At 38.8% G+C, this 26,844-nt stretch overlaps 1 protein-coding gene across 6 annotated transcripts; it reads right to left on the minus strand.

Annotated features, from left to right (window-relative positions):
* Positions 1–486: 486 nt before the first annotated feature.
* On the minus strand, positions 487–24,775 carry LOC119773321 (sodium/potassium/calcium exchanger 1-like). Of its 6 annotated transcripts, none has more exons than XM_038270386.1 (12): positions 24,421–24,775; positions 22,878–23,871; positions 14,718–14,858; positions 14,151–14,259; positions 8,402–8,455; positions 7,556–7,606; positions 6,575–6,652; positions 4,218–4,354; positions 2,776–3,033; positions 2,462–2,551; positions 1,573–1,739; positions 487–1,159 (listed from the first exon to the last, which is right to left on the minus strand). In XM_038270386.1, the coding sequence occupies exons 2-12, from the start codon at positions 23,817–23,819 to the stop codon at positions 910–912; spliced, it is 2,277 nt and encodes a 758-aa protein (XP_038126314.1). In that variant the 5' UTR covers positions 23,820–23,871; positions 24,421–24,775; the 3' UTR covers positions 487–909. The 6 variants fall into 6 exon arrangements, with proteins under 6 accessions (XP_038126314.1, XP_038126237.1, XP_038126373.1 ...); XM_038270309.1 differs by having other exon boundaries at positions 22,878–23,937; XM_038270445.1 differs by lacking the exon at positions 24,421–24,775 and adding an exon at positions 23,994–24,119.
* Positions 24,776–26,844: the final 2,069 nt, after the last annotated feature.

Consider the following 26,844-nt stretch of genomic DNA (forward strand, 5'->3'; position numbering starts at 1 on the left):
CTGAAAGTTGCATCATTGCATGGTGGACTGCTGGGGAATGTTTCTAGAGCTGTTGATGGGTGTTTTATGTCTGTAAATTCTCATTCATCCAGGTCATGGCAACCACAAGCAGGCTGATATTATAAGGAACCAACCAGACTATTTCTCACTTATTTTAAGATGTTTCCTATCCAGGAGTCTTTGTCAACCAGCTCAGATTTGATTGCTCGAGTCTAGTGTGAGCCAACAGAATTGACAAAGACTCCTGAATAAGTGTCGAAACGTCTTCCACAAACTGAGTGAAGGTCCAGTTGCCTCCCAATTTAAGCTTCTTTGTGACGCGTGTTTTAGTTTTTGACTGGAAGCCATAAATCCCACAGTGAAATGACCAGTCAACAAACAACTTGAATGAGTTTGATAAACAATTTGAGTAAACATTTGAATTTGAAACATTTCAGTCCTGCTTATTAGACCATGAAGAACAAAGAACTAATCAAAAGATCCCATCTTACAAAGCTTGGAAAGACAAAGCTAACTACTGCTACCTGGAGGTAATGTCAAGACCTGCAACTTCCCCCTGTTGACATAAACTGCTACTTGCAGTGTACATAAAATATGGTGTCTAGGTACCCGGCTTTTATTTAAGGCTCTATAATCCAGACACTATGGCTACATCAACTTTATGGATCGTTTAGCTACTTTCACAACCGATTAAATCTTACTTATTGAAATATTAAACTTTTAGTATTTATACTTCCTGCTGAGCTTAAGAGAAATTAAATAAATAAGTTTTTACCCCCGTTAAAATAATAGAACCTGCAGAACTAGCAGATTTCTGAGGTGCATTAATAATTGTAAATCTTTAATCTGTAATCCAACTTAACTCCTGCAGAGCCGGTCTGGACTGGAAATTAATGTGCATCGATGGCATCAGATAGAAATGGGACAGATGAGGACCCGGTTCTCCAGTAGGACACTGAGGACGAGGAACACAATGTACAGTACAAACATGGTAACGCCCAGCTTTTTGCTCATCTTCCAGCGGCAAACAGCGATAGAGATGATGACGAAGAGGAGCATGAGGAAGAGCAGCACGATGGCACAGAACAGGCCGTTGGAGCTGACGGTCACCGGCTCGCCGGCATGCAGGGCAGTGTATATAAGCCAGGGGACAGGCAGGCTGAAAGCACAAAAGGCAGGTGAGTTTTAGGCTTAACAGTTTTATTTGAATGAATCTGGTCAACAGAAAAAAAAAAAAAAAAAATAGAAAAAAGGGTGGAAGATAAATCAATCATAATTCTTAGAGGAAATCAGAATCAGCAGTCAGTTTGCAAAGATCAGCAATTAGACCAAACACAGAAACCTGCCATTAATTCACACTTATTCTAAATAATAAACCAGTTATTTATACTTCCACTAGAACAAACTTCTATAATTGTTTTATTTTTTCTAAGCAGCTGAATGAGTTCTGTCTAATTTGTGTCTTAGACAGAACTCAGCATATTCCCTCATATAATTACAATCTTTGCACCTAGGTGGAACTTTGTTAACAGAGAGTTATAATTTCCAAGGAAAAGAAAAAATAATGCTCACCCAACAGTGATGTCAAAGATGTTGCTTCCCACAGAGCTGGAGACGGCCATGTCTCCCAAACCTTTCCGAGCCACAATCACGCTGGTGATGAGGTCTGGAATGGATGTTCCTGCTGCCAGGATGGTCAGACCCATGATCTCCTCTGAAATGCCAATAGTTTCACCTACCTGAGTATAAGTAGATGGAAAAAATAAAAGAAAAGAAAATGTTTATCTATGGTAGACTGCCAAGGCCAAAACCCTGCCATCCCACATCTGCAAAAAGACTTCATATTGACCCTCAGGACTTTTGGGAAAATTTTATTCTGTGCACTGATGAGCCAAGTTGTCTGATGTCAAAATATAAAACTGTGAATTCTGCATCAGACTAGGTTTCTGCAGCAGAACGATAATTCTAAGCATACCGGCAAGTCCACCTCTGAACAGAACAAAAATAATGAAGGTTTAGTGACTGGACATTGACTAATTCAAATGAGATTGATGCAAATTAACATGAATAAAAATTAAATAATCAATTCATGTTGGAAAAGGTTTGAGCTTAACTTAATAAAAAAAAAAAAGCAAAAAAATGGGTCAAAACAATAATTCCTTAATGCAGACGCTTGATACCAGTGTAAGCATGCAGCAACAGTAATTAGCATAAGCAGCTGTTAGTTTTTAATTAAAGAGGAAGGATGGTTGGAATAAATCTTTTTTTCCTCAACCACTAAAATCGTATAAAAAGTGAAATGTGAATTTACTCATATGGTCCTGTCAAAACAGAGAAAGCATTCATTCTAGAGGCCAAAATTCAGAAGAATTGCTTAATATTTCTAAAAAGACACCATGTGTAGAAGAAGAATCTTATAACTGGTCTCCAAAGAGAGATGTTGAGGAATGGACCAACCGACCTGATGAGCCCACCACACCATCATGTAGGAGTAGATGCCGATCCAGAAGATGGAGCCAAGGAACGTGGCGATAAAGAATCGTTTGGATGCCTGGGAGACAATTTAGGATTATTATTAACATTTTCTAAAGCCAAAGCTCTTAATCACATTTAAGTAACTGGTATGAGGGCAGAACCATAATATGTCTTCTTAAGTGGAGTAAAACCATAACTAGCAGGTATTCTGAAACAAACACAGTTTCATGATCCAGCTTTAACAAATGTTTTCAGATGTTTCAGGGATGATGATGCTGATGAAGATTGTCCTTTGCTCACCGGGTTACGGACATCTGGCAGCGTCAGCCACAGTGGGAACACAATGGGGAGCAAGAAAAGGTAGGTGGCCTGTTTGCGTGGAGTCGTTGGCCACTCCAAGGTCAGGGGCTCACTCTCCTCCTCTTCCGCCTCCTCTTTATTTTCTTCATCTTCCTCATCTTCTTCTTTGCTCTCACTAGAGTCGCTGCTTTCATCTTCACCGCTGTCCTCCTCACTGCTCTTCTGGGAGCCTCCTGATCCTCCCTCTGATTCTGCTGCCTGCACACAGAAGATTGCTTTTAAAAACTCTGCAGTTTCATTTGAATTGTGGTTTAACCTCTGCTTATTTCGTCATATAATAATAATCTTTTTAAACATTTTTGAACAAGTGTTCTCTTATTTGAAGGTCTTTCTCTCTCTTTTCTCTTATAACTAGTTCTAAAATGGATCTGCCAACATCTACAGAAGACATCCGACATAAGAAAACTAGAAAACTTCTAAAGAAATTCAGAAGGGACCCATCTGAGTGCAGTTTTCGGAAAAGAAATACAAGTTATTTGGGTGAATTACTTTGTGCATCACATTTACAATATGAATCTTTCAGAGATGATTTGGGAAGGGGAACCTAAATTATGCTAAGTATGTCAAGTAAAAAATATGCTGAAATATATTATTTTCTGTCATAACCTTAAATTATGATGAAAGTATAATTTCAGAGATATATATTAAAATAATTTCCATCAACATTTCTTCAATAAAATTCTTGATTCAATATAAAGGATTTAATTTAGTGTAATGTATTAGGGTCTTATTTTGACAGTTTAGCATTGTTTTCCTTTAAAGATTGGTTAAGTTAACCCATTTCTCATGATAAATCTTCTGCACCCTTTAATTAACAAAAAGATTAAATAGTAATAAAGGCTTTTATTTTGAAAATATCAGTAAACCATATTTTGAAAGGACAAGTTAAACCCCTTTTAGCACTCATTTGATTTCCAGATATGATGTATATTTCAATTCTAAGATAATTGAATTTGAGAAATATTAAAGCTTTTATTTTGTAGACTATAATTAGGTCTTATTTTGAAAGTAAATTATAGCCAAGGTTTTTGCAGCTTTGGTTGAGTTACATTCATTTTAAGGAACCCCCTTGGATGCTAAAATCTAAGCTTCCTACCTAATCAGTTACTCTAGAGAAGAGGGGTTTTATTTTTAAAAGTCCATAGTAGACTTTTTTCCAAAAATTGGTTTAGTTACACCAATAGTGTTGAGTCTATGCTGCAATAATCTGTTGTATAAGATATAAAGACTTTTTTATTGTAGCGTATGTTTATGTCTTATTTTGAAAGTCTTGCATGGTACCAGTATTTCTGAATTACTAATGGGTTAGACCTATCAAATTGTTAGAAAGAACAAATAATTTATCTTTTTTTCAGCAGATTAAAAGATTGAAAATGTTTTGCCTTTGACTCCTCCGCCTTATCAGGGGTCTTCTGCGTGTTCTCCTCTGTTGGAGGCTGCGAGGTGGACGGTTGAGCTGCAACGCTCCCTGCTGTACCAGCAGAAGCAGACTGCTCTGACTTTGGTTTCTGACCTGTGTCTTAAAACAGAAAAAGGAACAGAAGCAGAGCACTTATGTACACAGCAGAAACGCAGGACTAAAATGATCTCATATTTTGAATGGGAGAAGTTTAAATTTAAGATTAATATTTAAGATTTATAATTATAAATATGAAGAATCCAAGAAAATTATTAACGTACTTCAGGTTTTTATTAAAACCCTTAAATGTGCTTTGAGTGAACAGGGGATGCACTTCAGCCTTTGTGAAAGGAGACTGCTGTCAGCTACGACTTTATCCCCTCTGTTTCCTTGGTTTTCTTTTCTGTAGTTTTTAAAAAAAAAAATTTTAAGTTAGGTTAGAGTAATATTGTGGGTAATTTTATTTATAAATTCACCAGAACTTTTTTCAGTTTTATGCCTGCTTCTTCCTGTTTTGATCATGAAAATCAGGACCTTGATCTAATTGCCTACCAAACTAAATGAATACAGAACTGTCGCCGTCTCGTTAACCGCACCCCTGCTGCAGCATGGCTGATGTGAGTGGCTCCTTCCAGCCATTTACCTACTGTATATTTTACTGACTTAGAAGATGTGCACCTGTTTAAACTCTGTTTAGGGCCTTATGTACAAACAATAATGCAATTTTAAAAAAAGTTTGTGGTAGCAATACATTCAGAAATTTGCAATAAAAAAACTGATTTAACAGCAGTTTTGTTTACTTTTTATGTGCCCCATCCCCTCCCCAAAATACATATGCAAATCAGTGAAAACATCAGGAAGGCATCCAACACCTGTCCAAATAACCATGGCAACAGTGCTGTTCATCACAGTGAGACTGTGACACACCTTAGAGACATTTGTATGAGCCATAGCCCATTCCTGGGGAAGACAATGTTGCTAACTCTAAAATCTTATGGGTTTCCTTGGAAAGAAAAACTTTTAACTCTCTGAGACTGAAGAAAGACATTTTCACTGACCTCCTTTAGTAGATGTGTTGTTTTATGTAAACATAAATCCTAAAAAGGTTTTACTGAAAACAGAAATCTCATAAGAGTTGGTTACACCCCTCTTTCTAACCTCCCCCTCTGGGATAAAACAGACCCTATTATATCGGTAAAGCTGTTATGTTGGCCTGTATGAAGTGGGAGTGGGAGAGATTTGAGAGTTCACAGATAAACACACTCCTCTGAAGGAGCCTCCCATCTGCATGTTAACCCTCGGAGCTGATTGATTCAGACTCGTTGATGCCTCTTAAAGCTCTCTGCATCTCATCTTTGCCGAGGACCTCCGAGTCTCAAGCACCTCATTAGTGCATAATGTGATGCAGGAACACAGAGATTAAGAGTCAGCACTGATTGCAGAGGTTACCCTCCATCAAATGTTTCTTCTCATCAGAGAAACATTAAAAGTTGAAGCATATCTAACATAACTACCTTCTAATTTATAAAGATTTTCCTTAGGCTTACATCAACAGACTTCTCTCCTTTAAAAGTTGTTCTTCAAACAGAGAGAAAACAGAACCTTAAAAAAGGTTTATTTTGTTATTAAACTGATACGACAACACAGGGAAAGGATATTTTTTATAAAACTATTTTAAAAATTCCAGATAAACAAGCTCCAGTTCACCCTCTGTTAATCATTTGGTTCAGTTTTATAAGCATAATCTAAAAAGCAGATCTAATTATAATGCAGCAATGAAAACAATAAGATGTAAAACATGTTGAATCCTATTGGGAATCTTTAAAATTTTGTATCTAGTTAAGTAATTAATTTATCACTGGCAGTCTACCACCATTAGGATCCATTATTTATCAAAGCCCCTTCCTTCTATTACCTACATAGGGCCAAATATTATTAAGAGGTTGATTTTAAACTCAAAAGGTTTTCCTATAATAGGTGTTTGAAGGTTTAAGAAATGTTTACTTATTTTGCACAGCAAAACCCAATCCTTCTGTTTTAAGAGATTGAAAACTGGAAAAATCTATTACGATGTTAATAAGATTTATTTTTAAATGTTGTTGATAAGCCTAAGATGTTAATAAAGGGATGGAGGACTATTCAAAGTGGGATTGTTTTGGTTACCATTAGTAGTCACCATGTTATATGACAGACAGTATTGTACATTCTCTCTGCTATATTAAACACGTCATTCCCTGATGTTCCTCTGTGTGTCTGAAATTAAATGTCCGGTCCTCAAATTCAATGTTTTTTTATTATTATTCCTTAATGTCGGCAGACCTCAATATATGACTCACTTACCTTCTACATGACGGTAAAGAGACTTGTTCTGTTGTTTCTCTGTCAAAGGGACACCCAGAGGTTTTACTTTGTTCTTTGCTGCAATTAAGAGAACCGTCACTTTTACAAGCATAATTAGAGGTCTGCCATACCCTCTTTTTCCACAAGCAGTTCTGAGTGACCACTTCACTCAATCTTTGACCTTAACACACAGCAAGCAGAGTAATGAGCCTCAATTAGCCACAAGCACTGAATCCTTCAAGGATGAAAGTTAGTCATCCACCCACAGGTCTGCCAGCTGCATGCAAGATAATCAATAAATAATAAGAGTTATGCAACCCTGAAAGAAAACAGCTAGTTTTTCTTCTACCAATATCCAGAAAAAAAAGGATTTTAAACAATTGCGCTTGAGGCTCATCTGTCTAGCTTTCACAACACCACGGCCACATGGAAGCTTTTTAGCAGAACCAGAATCTGCACAAAGAATCTGAACCCACATCCACAGAACAAAGCAAGCAAACAAACAAGCATGCAGCTATTCACGACACACCAATTGCACCGAATTTAGCCACATTTTTGACTTGTAACATTTTCTTCGTAGGTCATACAATATATTTGAAAAAGATTTCAAGAAACAGTTATCTAGATGTTTTTTGAGTCTTTTTAAATCATTATTATAGATTTTTAAAATGTTTGTCTAATCTTAGCATTGAAAAGTCCAATGCTAAAAAAATCTGATAGTTGAGAATCAGATTTTCTTTAAAAAATAAATAAATAAAAAATATTTGTTTAATATTAGAGGTTTTTGCCTAAGTTATTGTCCCATAATAACTGGCTAAACAAAACATAAACCAAATTTGGGAATTAAAAAAACTCATAAAAAAAAGAAAAATAAAATGGAGGAGATTTCAATTTTTTTCATGAAGAAATTAGAAGGACGAGACCAGGGACGATGGAATTAAGCTTACAGAAATATATGACACCACCTTACCTAGAGCTTACCTTTCTTCTTTACAAGCCTCACCCCTTTGACATCACCATTAAAAGACGTTTCTGATTGGCAGAAGCGGACAACAAGAGATTTAAAGTCACGACCAATTTTTCTTTCGATGTTCAGTTAGGTTTCAGAGACATAAAAATAGTAGCTCACAGCCAATAAGGTCCCCTAAATCTACACTGGCAATCCAAAATAACAGAAACACTAACATAACTTTGCGTTATGTTCTTTTCTCTCAGTAATTTTACTACCATTAAAGCTCTAAAACTACTTCTGATCCCATGTTCGTTTTTTGCTGCATTCTTTCAAATAGAGGTTATTTCACCAAAGACCATTTTGCAGTCTTTGTTTATCTAATCCAGGGTTTCTTAACCCTGTTCCTTAGGGCCCACTGTCATGTCATGTTTTAGATGTTCCCCTGCCTCCCAACACATGATCTGAACAAAAAGGTGATCAACAGGCTTTTGCAGGATTTGATGGCTGTCAAGGAGGAAATGGAATCATTTGAATCCGGTGCTTGAGTAAAGACACATCTATAACATGAACGCCTCAAAGACCAAAGTTAAGAAAACCTGCTCTAACCAATACTAAGTATTTCTGGCTAATTGGCTTATGTGTTTAGCTGTGTCTCTTTCCTGAATAAAGTCATGGCTAGTCCTCTAAAATACACTCATTAACTACATGCACACCTTTTGGTTTCCCTTCCTCAAAAAAATATTGCTAGCACCATGCTTCTGTTTAACTGTTAGATGTTTATGTGGCTAATAATGCAATATGAAGCAACCATATATTGATTTTACTGGAGACTTGATGAGAAATGGCACAAATAGGTAATTATTTAGCCCTCTTACCTTCTGTAGCTTTCTTTGGCCGACTGGTTCTTACGGCTCCTCTAAGTGCTGCTTCTAAGATGGAAAATACAGGTATCGCATGGTATGAATTAACCAAAAGGTCTTATTTTATGGAGGAAAATTTTGATTTTTTTAACGATCAACATGAAAATAGGTCCTACTTTAGCTTAAATAAAAATTCAAAGAGCATTTTCTTTAAATAAAAATCTTAAATCAAATAGCCCCCGCCAAAAAAAAAAGTGTCCTCCTTTTGAAAAATCCAAATCTGGTCACTATAGGCGTGAACATGGCTAGCTTCCAGCCATGGCGTCCTGTACGAGCATTGGGGGGTCAATTCATTCATGTGTTAGGGTACGCGCATAGGGGGGAGGGACAAGCAGACGACCATGATTGACGTGATATGGAACCAATCGTGTACAACGGACCGTCTTTTGTGATTGGTTAAATTATTATTCATTGATTTCTTACTGTAGTCAGGACCATTTATTTTAGTTTCACTTTCAAACCTTTTATTTCACTGCTCGCTAAGTGGCTGTAGGGAGATCTTTAAGCCACATGGTAAAAAATGTGTTAGAAAAGATCTCCTACTGCACCTTTAAGTGCCTAGTCCAGCTGCACAGAGCCAGACTCAGCTGGTTTCCCTAGAGTCAAAGCAACCATGCTGGCTCTTATCCAGCTCTTATTAGCCTGTAATGGAAAGCTGATTAAGGATCAGCAGTGGCCGAGTGCACTGGGAGCAGGGAACAACAGCACGCCAAGGCCAAGGACAGCCTGAAGGTCAGACCACTGTTCATCTCACAACGCTGACTTACAGAACGAGCAGAGCTGAGTCACCAGTAGCTTTACCTACAGCATGACAAGCTGCAACGTTCAGCCAACCCACTGAAAATATTAGTTTTATTCAAGTTATTATAGTTCCCTCTGCATTATTACAAATAGTGACTACTGAGAAGGAACATTTTTATGAAATCTTTTTAAGTGCTTCTTTCTGGGTACGATCGCAAAAAAATATATATATATGTTCATTACTTCTACAGACATGAATGGTAGGAATAGGCTGAAAGTAGGTGTGCATTTTTTCTACTTCAGGGTCTCATTCACAAAAACTAGCACAAAAACAGTAGGAATGAGGCACAATAAAGTAGAAATGTCTATGATAAGATGCTTTTTTTCAACCTTCACGGTACTTTTTCTCCTAAAATGATAACTGAAAAACTTTCATTTGGGGAAAAAAATGAAGCTGCAGTAACTTCAAGTGGCAATCTGACTTCTATTCTCATTTCTTGTAGAAATGTTACCTCTCATGCAGGAGGCCATTAGCTCTGACCATAGTAACAAATAGTGCTCTATTACATCATAATCAGGACAATCACACTAATAAGGCTGTTACGGTCAACTCATTTGGCTCTAAGGTTTATTCAACTAAATCTGTCAGGCTTGGGTTTTGTAGTGGCACAGGGGTAAAGCATAAAACCCCTGCACTCAGACCTCAGTCATTGACTCAGCTGTCACAGGTTTGACTCCTGGCCAACTGACCTCTCTTAATCCAATTTCCTGTCAGCCCACTTTTAAAATTAAAATAAAAGCAATTATCTTTATTATCCAAAAATGGGCCTCATGCAACTACATTTTCATATTCTTGTCATTAATTTCTCTTAATTTCTCTGACTTCTAACCCGACATGTCGGATTTAACAAACGTTTTAACTTCAGTAAATTACTTTGAATAATCCTCGTAAAAGTTATGCAGACCATCTAAAGTGAGTGTGTGATCCTGAAAAATGTAAATCTGCTTAATTAGCTCCACAATTATTAAATATAAGGCTACGCCTCTGAGAATAAACATGCAGGTGTTCATTCATATAAATGGCATTGAAGACAGAGAGGGAAAACTTTGAAGGCTATCTTGACTTAGAGCTGAGAAACATAATAAAATGACCAGTAAAAAGGGTGAATACATTAAAAGAGCTATAAAGGCCATGGCTGGACTGATAAAAAATAAAAGATTAAGAATATATTTTTTTTAATAATTTGATCCAAAAACAGTCAATAAAAATACTGAAGGAGGAAAGTGGTGCAACAAATTATGGAAATGCTTAATAAGAGTTCATACATCAACCAACAAAACAACGTTCTGCTAAATCTCCTTAAATATACAAGCACACCTGTACTGTATATCTGCAGACCATGTTTGTCATCACTTCTTCTACTCTCCATCTTTCTCACTACTCAAACGTATGACAAAATTTCCATTCAGTTTAATTGATTGAAATTGAGACGAAAAGTGCCAAACCTGATTATTTGAATTTTTTAACTAATTTGACCACAAAAAAAAGATTTCTATATTTAGCTTTATACACCTTTTCATTCAAGCTCTTTCAGAATTTTGACAATGCATTTTCTGTGCACATCTCCTCTCTTCTCACTGCTTACACACAGAAATGAGCACAATCTATCCAGCCCCTGAAGTTCCAATACTTCATAGCAAAGTTTATCTCATTGGCTAATAACGGACAATAATGGAGTTCCAGCTATGCAAGGACTACGGTGAGGCATGTGCCTGTGGACACTTCTTACCTACAGGACATTTTCGAAGTATTTTGGACACTGAGAAAAGGAACTTATGCTTGATTTGGGAGCAAACAGATTGATAAATAAGCCCATATAACCTACATAATCTAAAATGGCAGATATACCTAGTTAGAGCACAAAACTCCACATGAAATATGTGTTTTTATTCTGGTATTTTTTCCTCAATCATCAATAAAAAAAATTTAAAAAAGAGTTTTAATGGATAATGTGATTTTATTTTATGGGAAATACAACTGGATATAACTTTTCTTTGCCAGCCTGCCTTTAAAAGGCAGGGATCAGCTGACAGAAAGACAATTATTTAAATTTCTCTTGCAAACAGCATTTTAAAATCACGAGTTATTTACTTCTTCAGAGGACATGTTCCTTGAAAGGTGGTTCTGTGTTACTTAGAGTGTTTATCCGTAGTAAATATGTGCATACAAGGGGATTACAGCTGGAGCAGAGGTACATAGTGGTGTCCCTTGTTATGTTGCATTCAGAACGGGCATGGTAGACACGGTGATTTCCACGAGCCCTGCAGGTAGTTCACCGCTCTGCATTTCAGATGCACTTTTAAAACTCTGGACCACATCATCAAATATGAGGAGCTTCAGCTGCATGAAGCCAACACCCCAAAGACATGAAAAAAATTCTGCAAATGGACTGAATACTTGGTGCTTCTTTAGTGCAGGTTTGTGCATTTAAAATAGTCATTTCTAAAAAATGAAAAAAAAAAAACATCACATGAACTGCTATTTGAGAGATATTAAAGATTTTTTTTATGTCACCCAGAAGTCAACTATCGCCTCATTAAGCTTCAAATTGAATCAAAATTATCGAGCTTCCTTTTTTGGTGCTACTTCCTTTGTGCAGGTAAAACCTTTTTGTGCTGATGGTTTTTAAGATCCAGACACAGTTCTGATTTGGTCGGATTGGGTGGGACTTTAGTTTCTGCCCCCGCAGAAAGCACAGACGCTGGGCAGTTACAGATCGGATCCTTTTCTCGAGGTGAGTGAGGACGATTAACAGTCCTTTTAGGACTAAATTAAAACAGATTTTTTTAAAGCCACCTAAAAAAACTCTAGAGCATATTCCTTATTTCTACCTTTGTTAATATTATTTATCTCTGTATACCATTTTAAGAGAAAAAAGCTTTGCCTACAACCTTTCCCTAATTGGCTGCCATGTTGCGATTAAAAAAAAAAAGTTCAGCTCATTTTAACGTCAGCGATCACCGCGCCTCTGTCTCCTTGTATTGCTGCTGTTTGACAACACCTCAGCTCTATCTAGTAGCACGAGGTCAGGGAGGAGCAATTGTTACTCTCACAGCGTGGAGTTCACCGTTGGCCGCTTCACAGCACGGTTTGTGTAGGAGTTCTACGTGAATCCACCGCACTCACTGTGGCCACCGTGTCCAGTCTGAACGCACCATTATTACACATGTGTTGATGTACAGACCGTGCTCATTAGCCCCTCCTAGTGGTGAAATTTCACCTTTTACTCCTTTAATATTTTTTTGTCTTTTTCTTTCATGCTTGTGCGAACTACTCAGCTTGTTGCTGCAGGGCTCTGATGACTGATGATTTATGTTAAGTAATTGAGTGTTTGTTTTATAGACTTCAGTGATAAGGTATCCACCTCTATTAATAACAGTATTTTTCTTTTTAATTTGACGTACAGTGAGTACAGAAAGTATTCAGGCCCATTTAAAGTTGTAGGGAATTCATATTTAAATCAGACCTGTCTTAAAATCTGTTTTTTTTTTTATTATTTTATGCAGACCAGTTAGTTACACGTCAGCTTGTACACCTAAATTCGACCAATCATATATCGACGGTCATCTGTCAATCAAATTTTTTCAGTCATAGCATCTCGATATGTATGTCGCAGCTAATATACGCAACGGTTGAAATAAGATTTATTTCCTTTCCCATTGAGTCCAGTGTTGACGGGGATGGACGTCTGTCTTCAGCAGGCGTAGAGCTAACAGAACTGGCAGCGTTGCAAGGCAAGGGCTCAAACATGTACGGCTGGAAGCCTTCTACACCAAACCAAGCTTCTGCCGCCCCGGCGTCCTCTTTCACAACAACTTTGTCCCCGCTTTCCTCCTCTAAATAAAAAATGTATGACGGAGGAGACTCATCCACGACCTCCGACACAAAAGTCTCCTCCTCTTGCATGTTTCTGCTCTCCATAGTTCCTTGACAGTGTCATTGCTAAGTCACCAATTTAGTGCTACTTGGTCCCAATGGAATTTCCCATTGAAAATGTACTAGCACTAAGTTGCTAACTGGTTAGCAAGATGCTTCCAACAAACCAGCCACAACCAAACTTGCTTGCTAACCTACCGCTACAACAATCCCGCTCTCTTGATAATCGACCAATCACATTCACTTTATTCAGTTGTGTAAAGTCGGGCACCACTCGGAGAATTCGGAACTGCAACCGTTGGAACAGCCGCTTCCCTACAACTTTCAATTTTTCACTCTTTTTTTCATCAGCCATTTGCTAAAATCAAAGCAGTTCATGTATATTTTTTTGTAAAAGGTGATTTGAATACTTTCCATTGAAACTGTGAAACCGGTTGGATTGACCAACACCTGGAGAGAGAGTCGAGGAACTCAGTCAATGTTCCAATAGTTGCATCCTGGATTCACACAAGTTGAAAAGATCACTCTCCTGGTTGAACAAATTATTCAGAGATGGAACCACTTTGCAAAGACCCAAAAGATTATACTGCCAGAGTCTGATGAAAGGAAAGCCTGGAACCAGTATAGCTGCCAACAGTGGAAATGGTTTTACATCAATATGCCCTCAAAGTATATAAGAAAGATCCACCTGCAACAAAACTGACAACTTCAAATAGGGCTAAAATTACAGTGGTTAATACGTAGGTCAGTTTTATGTTCAAACAACCTAGAGACTGAGCCTTTCAGTCTCTTTTGCTTGGCTAAGAGGAGAAATTAAAGAAGAGCAACTACCTCCATACTCTCCACCGTGAATTCATCAACAATGTTTAAATGTGGGCACACCAAGACAATGATCCCAAACACAAATTAAAACTGGTTTGGCAATATAGAGTTTAAAAGCTGGCAAACAATTACAATTCAGGGATTTCCCAAAGTATTTTAGTGAGCATCTATGTCTAGAACCCTGCAGAAACCAGTATGCTCTACCTTCCCCAAGTGGATCGAGAGTGTAGATCATCAGCTGGAAGATGGGGCTCCTCAGCGACGTGTTATGGAGGGATGCTGAGCTGCCACCTCGCTGTAAAACTGGACGCACCTGCAGGGCAGCAAAGACTTGGTCAGATAAACAGAAGATCTATACATTTATGAAACTTTTCATGCAACACTCAATTAAAGTAGACCTCAGAAAAGAAATCAACCAGATGTACAGCAGGATGCATGTGGGAAGTTGTCTCAAGAAACTGGTATGAATGGTTATCTTCATCCGCAATGAGAGAATAGAGAACACACTTGTGTTTTTTTAGTAATAGTTAATCTTTCTGGCTCTTAGATGAACCAGTAATCTATTTGTTGGTGCACAAATGGAGTTTAATAATTGATCACAAATTCCTCACATCACTTTTTGCCTTATTTTAATTTATCTCCTGAAAAACAATGATTATAAATTGAAACGCATAGTTAATGTGTTTGAGAGTAAACCTCAGCTCTATGCTGATTTTAAAAAGGTTTGCTCTCAGATGTGTTCAACATCATCTGTAACTGAGGTTTTCATACTCTGAGCCGAGCTTTGTCCTCTTGGGTTTCTGGTTGCAGGCTTTTGTGTTGAGGGCTGCCTGGTGCAGGCGGTGCAGCTTCTGGCTTGGGGTTAGTTTCCTGCGCTGCAGGAGGTGGCGGCGGAGGGGCAGCCTCACAATCCTGGAGGTTCAGAGAGAGCTTTTCAGTCACAAACACAGCACTGTGAAAAGGTATCTGCCCTCGTACAAAATTCCTTTGTTGTTTGCAAGTCAAAATTAAGTGTTCTAGATAGAAATTCTTTTTAATATCAGATACAAATATCCTATATAAAAGAAGACGGCAGTTTTTAAATTATGGTTTCATTAATTATGGGGGAAACTAATTCTAGATGCCTGTAAATTTAACCGATCTGTATTTTAAACCACATTTTATTAGGAGTTGGACAGATTTTTTTGGTTTAATTGTACTGACCCAACAGAGGCCTGATTATTGCTCAACCTGTTGATTTCAACACCATTTCAAAAGAACATGCATCACAACATGAAGAAGGCTAAATAATCCCCAAAATAACACACCATCCACTAATCTAAACACAACAGATGACAACAACTACTGGCATCTATCAGTCTGGAGAGGAAAGCAAAGTGATTTCTAAGATTTTAGGACCCTGCAAATTGGCAGCAATTATCAGCATGCAGAAAACAGGACAATTGAGAATCTTCCCAGGAGGTGCTGAGCTGCTAGAAAAGACTATAATTAGAGACTGAATGGGTATGAAAGCAATGGTGAAGTTTCAAGGTAAAAAACTCAGGTTGTTCAGCAAGAAACTCATCCGAAGCCCAAAACATCAAAAAACAAAAGAAAAATCAATTCAGTGCAAATAGATTTTCCCACTGAAAAATAAAAATAAATATTAACAATATTTACATAAATAAACTTATATCCTTTCTACCAATTTCGTTTTTTCAGGATTGTTTATCAAATTACAAAAATAATCATAAGTAGATTCCCCCCCCCCAAAATATCTTGTATATTTAACTGTAATTTATTTTCTTGTAACCCTTCTCTCCATAGAATATTTATAACAAAACAACAAAACATGCTCCACCGTCTCCCCTTGATAACAAAAACCACAACCTCCTGTTCCCATTCTAAATAAGTTTCCATTTAACCCCGTATTTCCGAAACTTAATCTAGATATAACCTCTTTTTTATTCCTTTACGTTCTCCTCATTTCACCAATTTTCCTTTGAATACTATAAAGCCAACTTCCAGTTATATGCTCTTCCCACAGCTTCTGCCATCTTTCCGTAACCTTTTGTTTAATAATAGATTAAATTTTTTCCTTACTGAATGGTATCAATATCATCCTTGTCACGTCGACTCCCGCAGCGGAGGAAAAAAAAAGGTAGAGGCTGTCTGTGAGCCTGCGGTCAGGGCAGCATGTGAGCCTGCGCAAGGGGTTACAAATCGCGAAAATACACATACAAATCCTTCTACACATTTGTGCATCTCACGCGGCAGAAGAGTAGCAAAAATCACGTGTGTAAAGAGAGCCAACCGAAAAACCGCTTGACTTGTAACCAATGATTTGTCAGTATTTCTGGGTCTTGAAGCGAAAATACTTCAGACGCAAGTGTCTCTGTGTGTGCTTACAGATTGATCTACACATTTGCAAGTCTCAGTACACATTTGCAGATCTGAATACAGATTTGTGGATTTTTTACACATTTGCAAAATGGATTACACACAAGTAGTTTTACACATTTGCAGATTGTTGTACAGACACAAATCTCCTCACACATTTACAGATTTATTTACACATTTTCAAATCCCACTGCACACACACAAATCGAGATACAGACACACAACTCTCCACACACATTTGCAAATATTAAAGCTACCATTTTGGCCCCATATATTTACCTCCAGAAAATGATTTACAGAATATTGTTGACCAAGTTTTTGTGACAGGCACTTTGTTTATTTTTTGAATACATAAATAACCCCTTGAAAATCAGTGAGTTGACCTTCCCTCTAGCGCCACCATCAGGCCAAACCTTTAAATGAAAATGAGTTTAAATTTACAGGTTTTGAGCACATTCATGACTCTCACCAAATGAACCATATTGATTAATGTTGGTGACTCCCCCTTTCCTCTCATAAACATATTTATTTACTTATTTTTATCTATTTTGTTGTAATATATTTGTTGCTAGTTACTGTAGGATCTTACTCACCCCTCCTCTCTTGTTATCCGGGCTTGGGACCGGCAATGGCAGAGTTAGAGTTTTTTTTGTTTGTTTTTTCTGTTTTTTTTTTTTTCATTTGTGTGACAGAAAATGGATAATGAGAACATGTCACGTAGTAGTTAGAACATGGAACAGTTTTTAGAGAGAAACAACATGAAAATCCACCCATTTTGAACAGTGTGATAATGTCAGTAGCTAAAACGTGGAACAGTTCATGCCACAGTAGCCAAGCTTTTAGTCTGCACTACTGTACACAGGATGTGCAGAGTGTGTGTGCATGCTCCTGGCAGACATACTTTTCGCATTTTGAACAGGTCATGCTGGTCTTGCAGTCGTTTCGGGTGGGACAGACCTGACACCTGCCACGTTTCTTGCCTGCAGTTTGTGCCACTGGAGGAGTTGGGGTGTTTTTTTCTCCCTCTGTATGTCCCTCACAATAGCTGCATCAACTGGTGATGCTCTTGGAAGGCTCTGTCTTCTCTCAATTTGAGGCCTGACCAGTGCATTGCCAAGCTCATCCAGGAAAAGCCTCCTTCGGCTGAGTTTTCCCCTATTCCAGTCTTTGTTTATCTCACACCAAATCACGAATGCATTATATGCACTCGCATCAATGATGTGGAAGAAGATGACAAGGGGGCAACGGGCAGTCATGCGTCGAAAGCTGTATGTGGCTGGGAAAAAGGCAGGAAAAATCAGTTCTACTTTGGCAGGTGTGAGTTCAGAAGGTCACACAGATCCCCAGATGTCTCAGTTCAAATGTATCAACTCTGCACCTGCAGGTGTGGTCATGTTAGGTCACTGACAAGTTTTAGCAGCTAAAACAGCTTGAGGTCAAATTGACCCCAGAGGACAACCAATGCGTGTAATGTGTTCAGCACGTTCAAAAAATAACATCACAAAAATGTTATGCTTTACCAGTTGTGCCCATCAAATTAGGAAAAGTCATGAAATATGAAGCAAAAAAAAAAAAAAGTTAACTACTATTTTTTGAATGATAAACATTGAATGGGGTCAAATTGACCCCAAGGACGACAGGAGGGTTAATGGGTGATCTACAAAGGTTGCTGCTGAGATGTAAAGACATGCATACCAACGTGTTGCAAAAATATCTTTTAAAAAAAGGAAAAGCTCTTACAACAGCCAGTTGTTGAAACTCTAATGATATAAGCAGCTCTTTAGGGGCCTAATAAAAGGGCATCATTAAATCATTACTCCACAGGAGCACGGTTACAGAAAAGTGCTGTTGCATTATGGATCCGCCTCCTGTGCTGTGCTCTCTAACTAGATTGACCTCTGCCTCGAAGTTGCCTTGATCAACAGTTTGTCTGTCTGTTCAGATTTGTTTCATTCATTTTCAGGCCAAGATCATCCATCTGTTATTGCAGTGGTTCCTACAGTGGGGAGCGTGCCCCTTAGGTGTGGCCGAGTGTAATTGCTGGGGGAGCCTGGTGGAAATTTATTAAATTACCCACCCCAAGAGGGTTTGTTTTTTTACATTAATAGCAATGTTAGTTGGGTAATTAGATTTTTTTTTTTATGGAAGTCTGTAAGTATTTTACAATAAAATTGGTTTCTATCAATAAATCTCATGACAAGAATGAAATCCTTAATATTGATAGTTGCTATTCAAAGACAACATAGACAATGTAAAATGTGTTTCTGGTATTTATGGTGCATCACATAGGCTTTTGGTTCCTTCATCTGTGACTACTTTAAATTATTATTCATCACATTAGACGCTGTATAGAGGTATTTCAAGGACTGTAACCAAAACAGAGTGACATTTTGAGGGGCTCACTGTCTACAACACCTGGAGTCCTTTTAGTTCAGCACCATCAAAGGATTTTACACAAATGCAGTCTCATCCTGCTCAGACGCACCAATCAGCTGTCAGTGAGTCTAAGCGAGCAGGAGTCGGAAAGATGAAAGGACAGAAAATTCACTGAAACCAAAGGACAGAAGTTTGTCTGGATATGATTGCAAAACCTTGCAAAAGTATTCACACCTCTCCATCTTTTCCACCTTTTCTCATTGTATACACATAACCTTCAAGGTTTTGTATCATGATTGTCCCGCGTCCACTTTTCAAGTATCTTTCACCAGGCTTCCTGTCCATGCTAAAGAAAAGTATCTAGATAGCATAATATTGCAACTACCATGTATTACACTAGAGGGAATTGTGTTAGTTTTCTGCAAAAGCAATATCCACAACACAATAACACTCTCCACATTTTAGCACATTTACTTGTGACAATCAGGTGGACACCATTTACTACTCAGGGGACTTTTAAAGAAGACTGCTAACATAGTCTATGGTCATAGTCCATTCTAATTCTACTTCATAATTATCTGCTAAGCTGTGTTGGTCTATCATCACATGAACTGAATTAAGTTTTTCAATGTGATATTTTATTGACAATGTTTTGTGCACAAACAACATCTATTACTAGGGTTTATATCGTTTAAACTAGATCAGTAAAAATCTGTCCACAATTGACCAAAATACTCCCATTTCAGAGAACAGATCCCAATTTGTAACTTTGTAATTAAATAGTGACTTGCATAGTGTATGTAAACAGATGAAAGTAGAATTCAATAGCAGTAGTAATATTGTGCAATTGCTATTATTGCACTGCAGGAAAATACCAACCCTTTAAAATTAATTATATGTGGCAACAACAGCTACAGGGCCTGAAGGGCCCCATTAGTTTCTGTATCATGGGGACCAAAGTTCATGGAAGAGCCTGTGTGTGGAACAACAATATGCATATTTTGTTTCCCAGCCATTTTCCTGACTACCCAGGTTTTGAGGTGTTCATTGTGGTCATCACGATTATTTTCAGATGGTTTGTAGCACAGAACCTTTTATTTATTATATCTGGCTAAAGAAAGAGATTTCTTCAGAAAGGGTTATTAGACTATGTTGCATTTTTTCAGGCAGATGTTCCCAGAATGCCATTTTGTGCAGGCCAGTTGACAGCTTGTACATCTAAATTTGGCCGATCATACGGTATATCAATTGTCATCTGTCAATCAATAATTTTTTTTTTTATCAAAGTATCTTGATTGCGAAATTCCTTTTATGTCGCAGCTAATATACGCAATGGTTGAAATAAGAATAATTTCCTTTCCCATTGAGTTCTGTCCCAGAGTTTACAGGGATGGATGTCTGTGTCTTCGGCAGCCGTAGATCTAGCAGAACTGGTGGCGTTGCGAGGCAAGGGCTCAAACATGTACGGCTGTAAGCCTTCTACACCAAACCAAGCTTCCGCCGCCCCGGCGTCCTCCTCTCTGAAACCACTTTCTCATTTAATGAGTGGTATGGTAGGATGGTGATCACCATGGTCATACATGTAAGGTGGATCCTCTTGCAACTAAATTACACCCTCAGTGCATCAGAAGCCATGTTGATTACAGTCAGGCTCAATTCTATGGCACATGTTTTCACCATGTTTTCTCCTCTTGTGATTTACTGACTCAAATACCCAAAATGAAAAATTATTTCATTCCTTCAAAGCAATTTCGATAGGATGCATTTTAAGATATGCTGCATTCATTTTAATTCAGCTGTGTTTTTATTATCATCAAAGTTAGATCAGGTAAAAAAAAGTAAAATACAGCAGAGGAGGATAACATTAAGATTTTGATCTGATCAATGCTGATTTTGAAGTTATTTGCAGTAATAATGGATTAACATTAAAACACAAATCTTTGTAACTGATGCCAGTTTCCTTGATGAATAAGAGCAGTAAACTCTGAAAACCATGACTAAACAAAACATGAATATGTTTCCTGTACAAACTAAAATATTTTGATTATTGTTATGATAATTGTTCTGCATCTTAACTTTTTAAAGATGTTTGATGTTCAATTAAATCAATAAGGCCATTGATATTTCTTTTAAAATGGTGTTTTATGATTGAATAAACACCAACTGGAATATTTTCACAAAAATACTGCTTGCAGATTTTTGTTTTCTGTAAATGGATCACATGTATTTTTAATTCTAGCAGTTACGACCTAACCTGACAACAGCCAGATGCATGTCTCGCTCCGCCCAGCTCCACTCACATACATCTGGGAACCCGCTCACTGAAAGTGATTTCCCCAACCGAATTTATGGTCTGTCCAATCAGGACGCAGGGCGGGTTAGAATATCGACTTCTAAAGAATAAGTTACAATTAAAAATATCAGATATGTTGGGATATTGCTCCTCTTCTGAATATTTACGTCATTTATTAAGATTTCTTAAGAAAACTAAACTGATAGAAAGGATTTAGTTTTTTTTTTTTTTTTTTTAGTTGCGTCCTGATCCACAATCCTTACCAGTAGGTGGCGGTAATGCACACCAATAAGTTGCTTGTCAAACGCCATTAAACAAGAAGAAAGAAAGAAAGACGCAGGGCGGGTGCGTCATGTGCTCTGTTCGAAAACCTAGGACGCATCCTTAGAAGACCGGATTCGAAGGCCGATTACGTCATAGCGCGGCGCCGAGGTCTGGTCGGATTCCAAGAGTCCTCATTATGCGGCCTTAAAATGCGTCCTTCTTTTTGCCCAATTTGAAGGACGGGTCCGATGTATCCTCGGTATTCTTGGATATCCCAGGATTCATTGCGAGACCAAGCAAGCTGTGATCAGAGGAAAGGTTACTTGGCGCCGAACAGTGGTGAAAATTGGAAGTTCAGTTTAATATAATACAACTCTGTGAATAGTTCCGTCTGAAATGAATGAAAATAGTTGTTTTAATGGTTATTGAGTCAGATATGTGGCGGTAATGTTTGGTTTATCTAAAGGTTTTAATCTGTTACTGTGTAAATGGGTTTGGCTGTAATTTAAGGACAGATTCTAATATATCTGCAGGGTGGGGACTATAAATCTGATAGGATTTTTATCTTTTTATTGTTGTTTTGCACAATATGCTTAACTTCTTATTTTTTGTTGTTGAATATTAGAGATTTTGCAGATATATTTTTTATACATATATTGTTTAGATTTACTTATATCTTTCTACCCCTTTTATAGAATAGAATAGAAAATCTCTTTATTTTCCCACAATGGGCAAATTTACAGCAGCAGAAAGATTATTGAAAATGGTCACACAAATGTGGACCTTAGAAAAATGTATAAGAATAACATAATAGGGAAGAGTTAAAATATAAACAATAAAATACTGTAAAGTGTTTTAACAATATAAAACTGGGGAATAAATAACCAATATGCAGCTATGGACATTTTTACAGTAATGGATATTTGAAAATAGCAGCAACATCAGAGATGTGCAGAATGACAGCAGCAGGTTATTTAACTGACTAAGGTTTCTATCATTACATTTGATTTTATTTGTTCCTGCTCCAGGTGGTTGGAACATTTATTCCACTCTGGATTCTTGTGAGTGTAGTCTTTGTTCACTTCACAATAAAAAATAAATAAATAAACAGTTTTGAAAACTTCTGTATTCATTCTTTTCCTGCTTTGTGTGTCAACGTTCACGGTTGCTAAGCAACAGAGCATACGGCGGTAAAACCCGCCAAAGGGTAGACCTGGTCGAATTTACAGCCAAAACCCTTCCGGTCTCCTTATTTTCAAGGACTTCGAAGGATCCAGTCTAGGTAGACCGCGTCCTTGGAGGACCCGTCCTAGGTTTTCGAACAGAGCCCTGGAGTGGAGAAGCGACCGTTAAGATTCCAACAACAATGGCGGCTCGCATTGAGGAAGCAAGCGTTAGCATTGATGCTGCTATTTCTTCTGTGTTGTCCAATCTATCTGATATTGTTTCATTAAAAGAACATCAGAGAACGGCTTTGAAGGCTTTTGTTGGTGGAAACGATGTTTTCGCCCTTCTCCCGACCGAATTTGTGAGTGGAGCTGGGCAGAGCGAGACATGCATCTGGCTGTTGTCAGGTTAGTTCCGACCCAGATGAGAGTCCAAAGTCGCCAATGACTCACCTTTTCTGGCTCGGTCGTGCTCCACGTCTTGACGATGCTCCTGTGCCTGTTGAGCTGGTTTTTGAAAGTCCGCTCAATCTGACTGTTAAACTTCATGAAGATCACATAGCTTATGTAGCCCAGCACCAGCATCAAGCTCTCCCACCACCAGATCACATTGTCCAGGAAGAAGACGATAAGCATGATGAGGTCCAAGATGTAGAAGTTTATGTCCCTAAAGAGAGGCCACCAGGTGAGGTGCAGCATCTCCCTGGAGAAGATAGCACACATTCCGATCACAAACAGGATGTTAAAGACGGCTGAGCCCACGATGGTGCCAATGCCCACGTTGCTGTGAGAGATGAAGACACCAATGAGGGAGGTAAAAAGCTCTGGGGCTGAGCCTCCAGCCGCCATGAAAGTGGCTCCGGCAACGTCGTCAGAGATCTCCAGCTTATCAGTGATGACTCCCAGCGCAGGAACGAAGAACTCGTCACAGACTATGGCCAGGGAAACAAACATGTAGATCATACCAATGATATGCAGAACCACCCAGCCTTGGCGTCGCTGCTCCACTGAGAAGAGGTCTTCTGGGTAGTCTCCTTTACTGTGCGGGGGTTGGAGTGGCTGTTGGGGAGGAGCTGTGGTGGTCAGCAGCGGTGGAGTCGGAGGTGCTCTTGGAGGGCGAGGATCCACATAGTGGCACTCTTCTAGATCTGTCCTGTTGACAATCATCACCAAGGGAGGTTTGGTGCTCTCTAGTTCAGTCTCATTGGAGGCCCTCACCTCCCGAAGTCTGACCTCTAGATCATCCTCACCGCCCCAGTCTGCTCCAGCATTGAAGCTGATGGGGGCATGAGGCTGCCTGCTCTTCAGACTCAGCGCGTAGATGCATAAGAGCAGCACGCCTGAGACGAAGAAGAGGATACGGCTGCGGTTGAGCCTCCTCTGAGGAAACTGCATGTTCACCGACTAGAGTCCCAGCTGGAAGTTAGGTGAGATGCATTCCAGTGACCTAACGGAGACAGACAGAGAGCCGGATTCATCTTTTCACAGCGGGTGGATTTAACCTGTAGAAGGACTGAGAGCAGAAAATCATAAGCATGTGCAAACGTTCCCCTCAGTGTGCATGATTACCAATCTGAAGCGGAGAGGTGACTGTTTGTTGTGGGTGATGGAGGATGCAGACAGCCACCTGTTGCTATGGCTACATAATCACTCTGGCTGCAGATTCTCAGGAAAACATGATCCCACCGAGACACGTAAAAAAAAAAGGTGCAAAAAGATGCACGTCTATGATGAGGCAGGGACTTTGTTCACATGGGTTTTCATGCTGCGTTAGAGCCAACAGGAGCGCACATGTGCAGAAAGTGATGAGGCGTAATTTAAAGCAGCGGGCTGAGAATTAGACGCTCATAAAACAGCTGCAACTGAGCCGCGTTTAATTATAAGGAAAACCATGACGCAGTTTCTCTCACCGTGTCACAGACTGTTTTAGAAATAAATTAAACGTAATGATAACGCAGCTCTTCATGGAAAGGCAAACACTATCTGCGGGTCCTACCTGCTGGGGCCACCGGGTGCTTGGTTCCTCTCCGCGGACACCGACTCCTCCAGCTGTGCGCCGCCGACCCAGAGATGCTGACTCCGGCTTTTGGCCAGCTACAAGGGCGCACCGCATGTCGGGGCTTGGCCGGAGCTCAGCATAATGCCGCTAAGAGGATTAGAGCAGGAGAAGCACCTCTCATCTTCCCCTTCCCTAATCAATAAAGCAGCGCTCCCAGCTGTGGCTGGACGGACAGTGGTGCTCAGGGACTGATGGTCTCCCTGGGTGTGGTCACCCAGGTGTCACATTAAATAATGTCCACCGTTCATCCCCTGCCAGGTGGCATCTTTCCCTAAAACTGCGCTTTAAGAAGAAATGGACCCAAACAGGTCGATAAACCACATAATAAGAAATATTACTCATTAAATGAAGAGTAAAAGTTTTTTATTTAGAAAATATTTGTCTGTTTTTTTAATCAAATGAATAATCCAACTATGACGCATTTTAATTTTACAGATTAACACTCATTCCTTTTTATATTAAGTAGGCCCAGACGCCATATATCAGAATTTCATGTCAAGAGTGTAAAAAAAAGCACAAATCAAGGACAAAGAAATTCCCAAAAAACAGTCACAACTGATGGAGAAAAAAAAAACTAACAGAAAGAGATAAATATTTGTTACAACAAAAATGTTGCACACTAAATAAACAATCAGTGTGGGTGTATTGCTGGTAACAGACAGAAACACGGTAAAGGTGGCGTAAAGACACAAGAATAGGCACGTAAGCAACATTATCTCCAGATTTATATGGGCCCCATATAAAGTACAACACTCTGGATTACCCATAATTCCAAGTCGTAGTGTAAAAAATAAAATTCTCAAATACATCGTTCTTTTAAGATCTTTATTGCGGTTTGAAGCATAGTTCAACCGACTAATGAACTATACAGCTATTAACATAGTAAATAAAAACAGGGCTGTCTGCTTTCCTATTTGGTGCCGCGTTTAAACGGCTAACTATAGTGAAATCTGGCATGTGTTGGGGTATAAATGGGGTCCGGTCAGTTAAAAAAGAAACAGCAGGTGGATTTTAAGAGGTAATTATCCCACCATTAAATATGCGACTTACTAATTTACAATTGCGTACCGGGGGCCCCTAAAAAGTTGAGGGCCCCTAGCGACTGCTGTCTCTGCTCACCAATAGTTACGCCATTGAGCGCTTTCTACAGTTAATTAGTGGAGGTGGGAGAGCTCAATATGTTTGATATTTTGCCCAAGTTAACAAATTTTAACCAAACAAATTACAATTACCAAAAATAAATGGTAAATTAGTTCATCATTTAACAGTCATCCTATCACACAACAATCATAGCAGCACTATAGTGTCAGTCTCATCTCCTGCAGTAAAAGTTAGTTTAATTGCAAGCCTAACCTAACAAATGACTAACATTTACTCACATTTAGGGACAATCGGATAACTTGCCCTCAAAAACGTGACTTATAACTTATGTTATGGCTGCAGTGGGTCTCTGCTTTTTCTTTCAGGGTCCTGGAGGCAGGCCTTCTGCAGGTGTTATGTTTTTTTTCCCTGATTGGTGCTCTGCTGCTTTAAAAGCTGTCATGCTGCAGCAGTCAGCAGGCTTTTCTCTTCCTCTCCCTCTTCAGAACTTCAGTTGGTTTGGACCTTATGATTGAGTTTTGTTAGGTTTGTTTTGCGTTTGTTTATTTCTAATTGGTTATGGGTTTTGTACTAATCTGTTTTGGCTTCTTATTTCAGGTAATCCTTTTTCAGGTTTTACTTAATATAATTTAATAAATTTCCTTTTTCATTAACTTTGAAAATCCTTGTGTGGTCTCCATTAATGTTACCCCACCTAACAAGCCAGGTGGACGTAACATTGTGGGGGCTTGTCCGATTCATGTGGACTAATTATGCTTAATTGGCCTCATTGTTTGTCTTCAGGTTGCAGTTACATGCCCCTGAGTTTGGTTTTCCTGTGTTGCAGGATGTTTGTGGGTTTTTGGGCTACTTTAAGGTCTTTGGAACCTTACTAGATTTTGGACATTTTTGGTGTTCCATATGTCTGTTGTTGGAGGTCCATGAGGATTTTTGCTCTTTTGTTAGAGGGGGGGAGAGAGAAGTCTCTTTGTTTTGTGTCAGGTAAGTGCTATCTGGTGTTTGTTGTTTTGGCAACTCCATTTTAGTCGACCCTGTTTATTATTTTAGTTTGTTATTTTTCGGCTGGACTCTGGGCTGAGGGCACCGCCGTGGTTTGCTGCCTGAGAGGTTTTGGCCTGGAGGGATTTGCTGCCAGCGGTATCTTGGTGCTTAAAGTGCCTTAGCTCTTGGAGGAAAGCCTGAAGACTAGGCTAAGATTAGTCAGGGCTTTGATCGGTTAGTTAGTGGTAGGATAATGGAGTTTTGCCATTTGTTTGTACC

Source organism: Cyprinodon tularosa, unplaced genomic scaffold, assembly GCF_016077235.1.
Source record: "Cyprinodon tularosa strain WSP-4 unplaced genomic scaffold, ASM1607723v1 ctg100, whole genome shotgun sequence".
Lineage (NCBI taxonomy): Eukaryota > Metazoa > Chordata > Actinopteri > Cyprinodontiformes > Cyprinodontidae > Cyprinodon > Cyprinodon tularosa.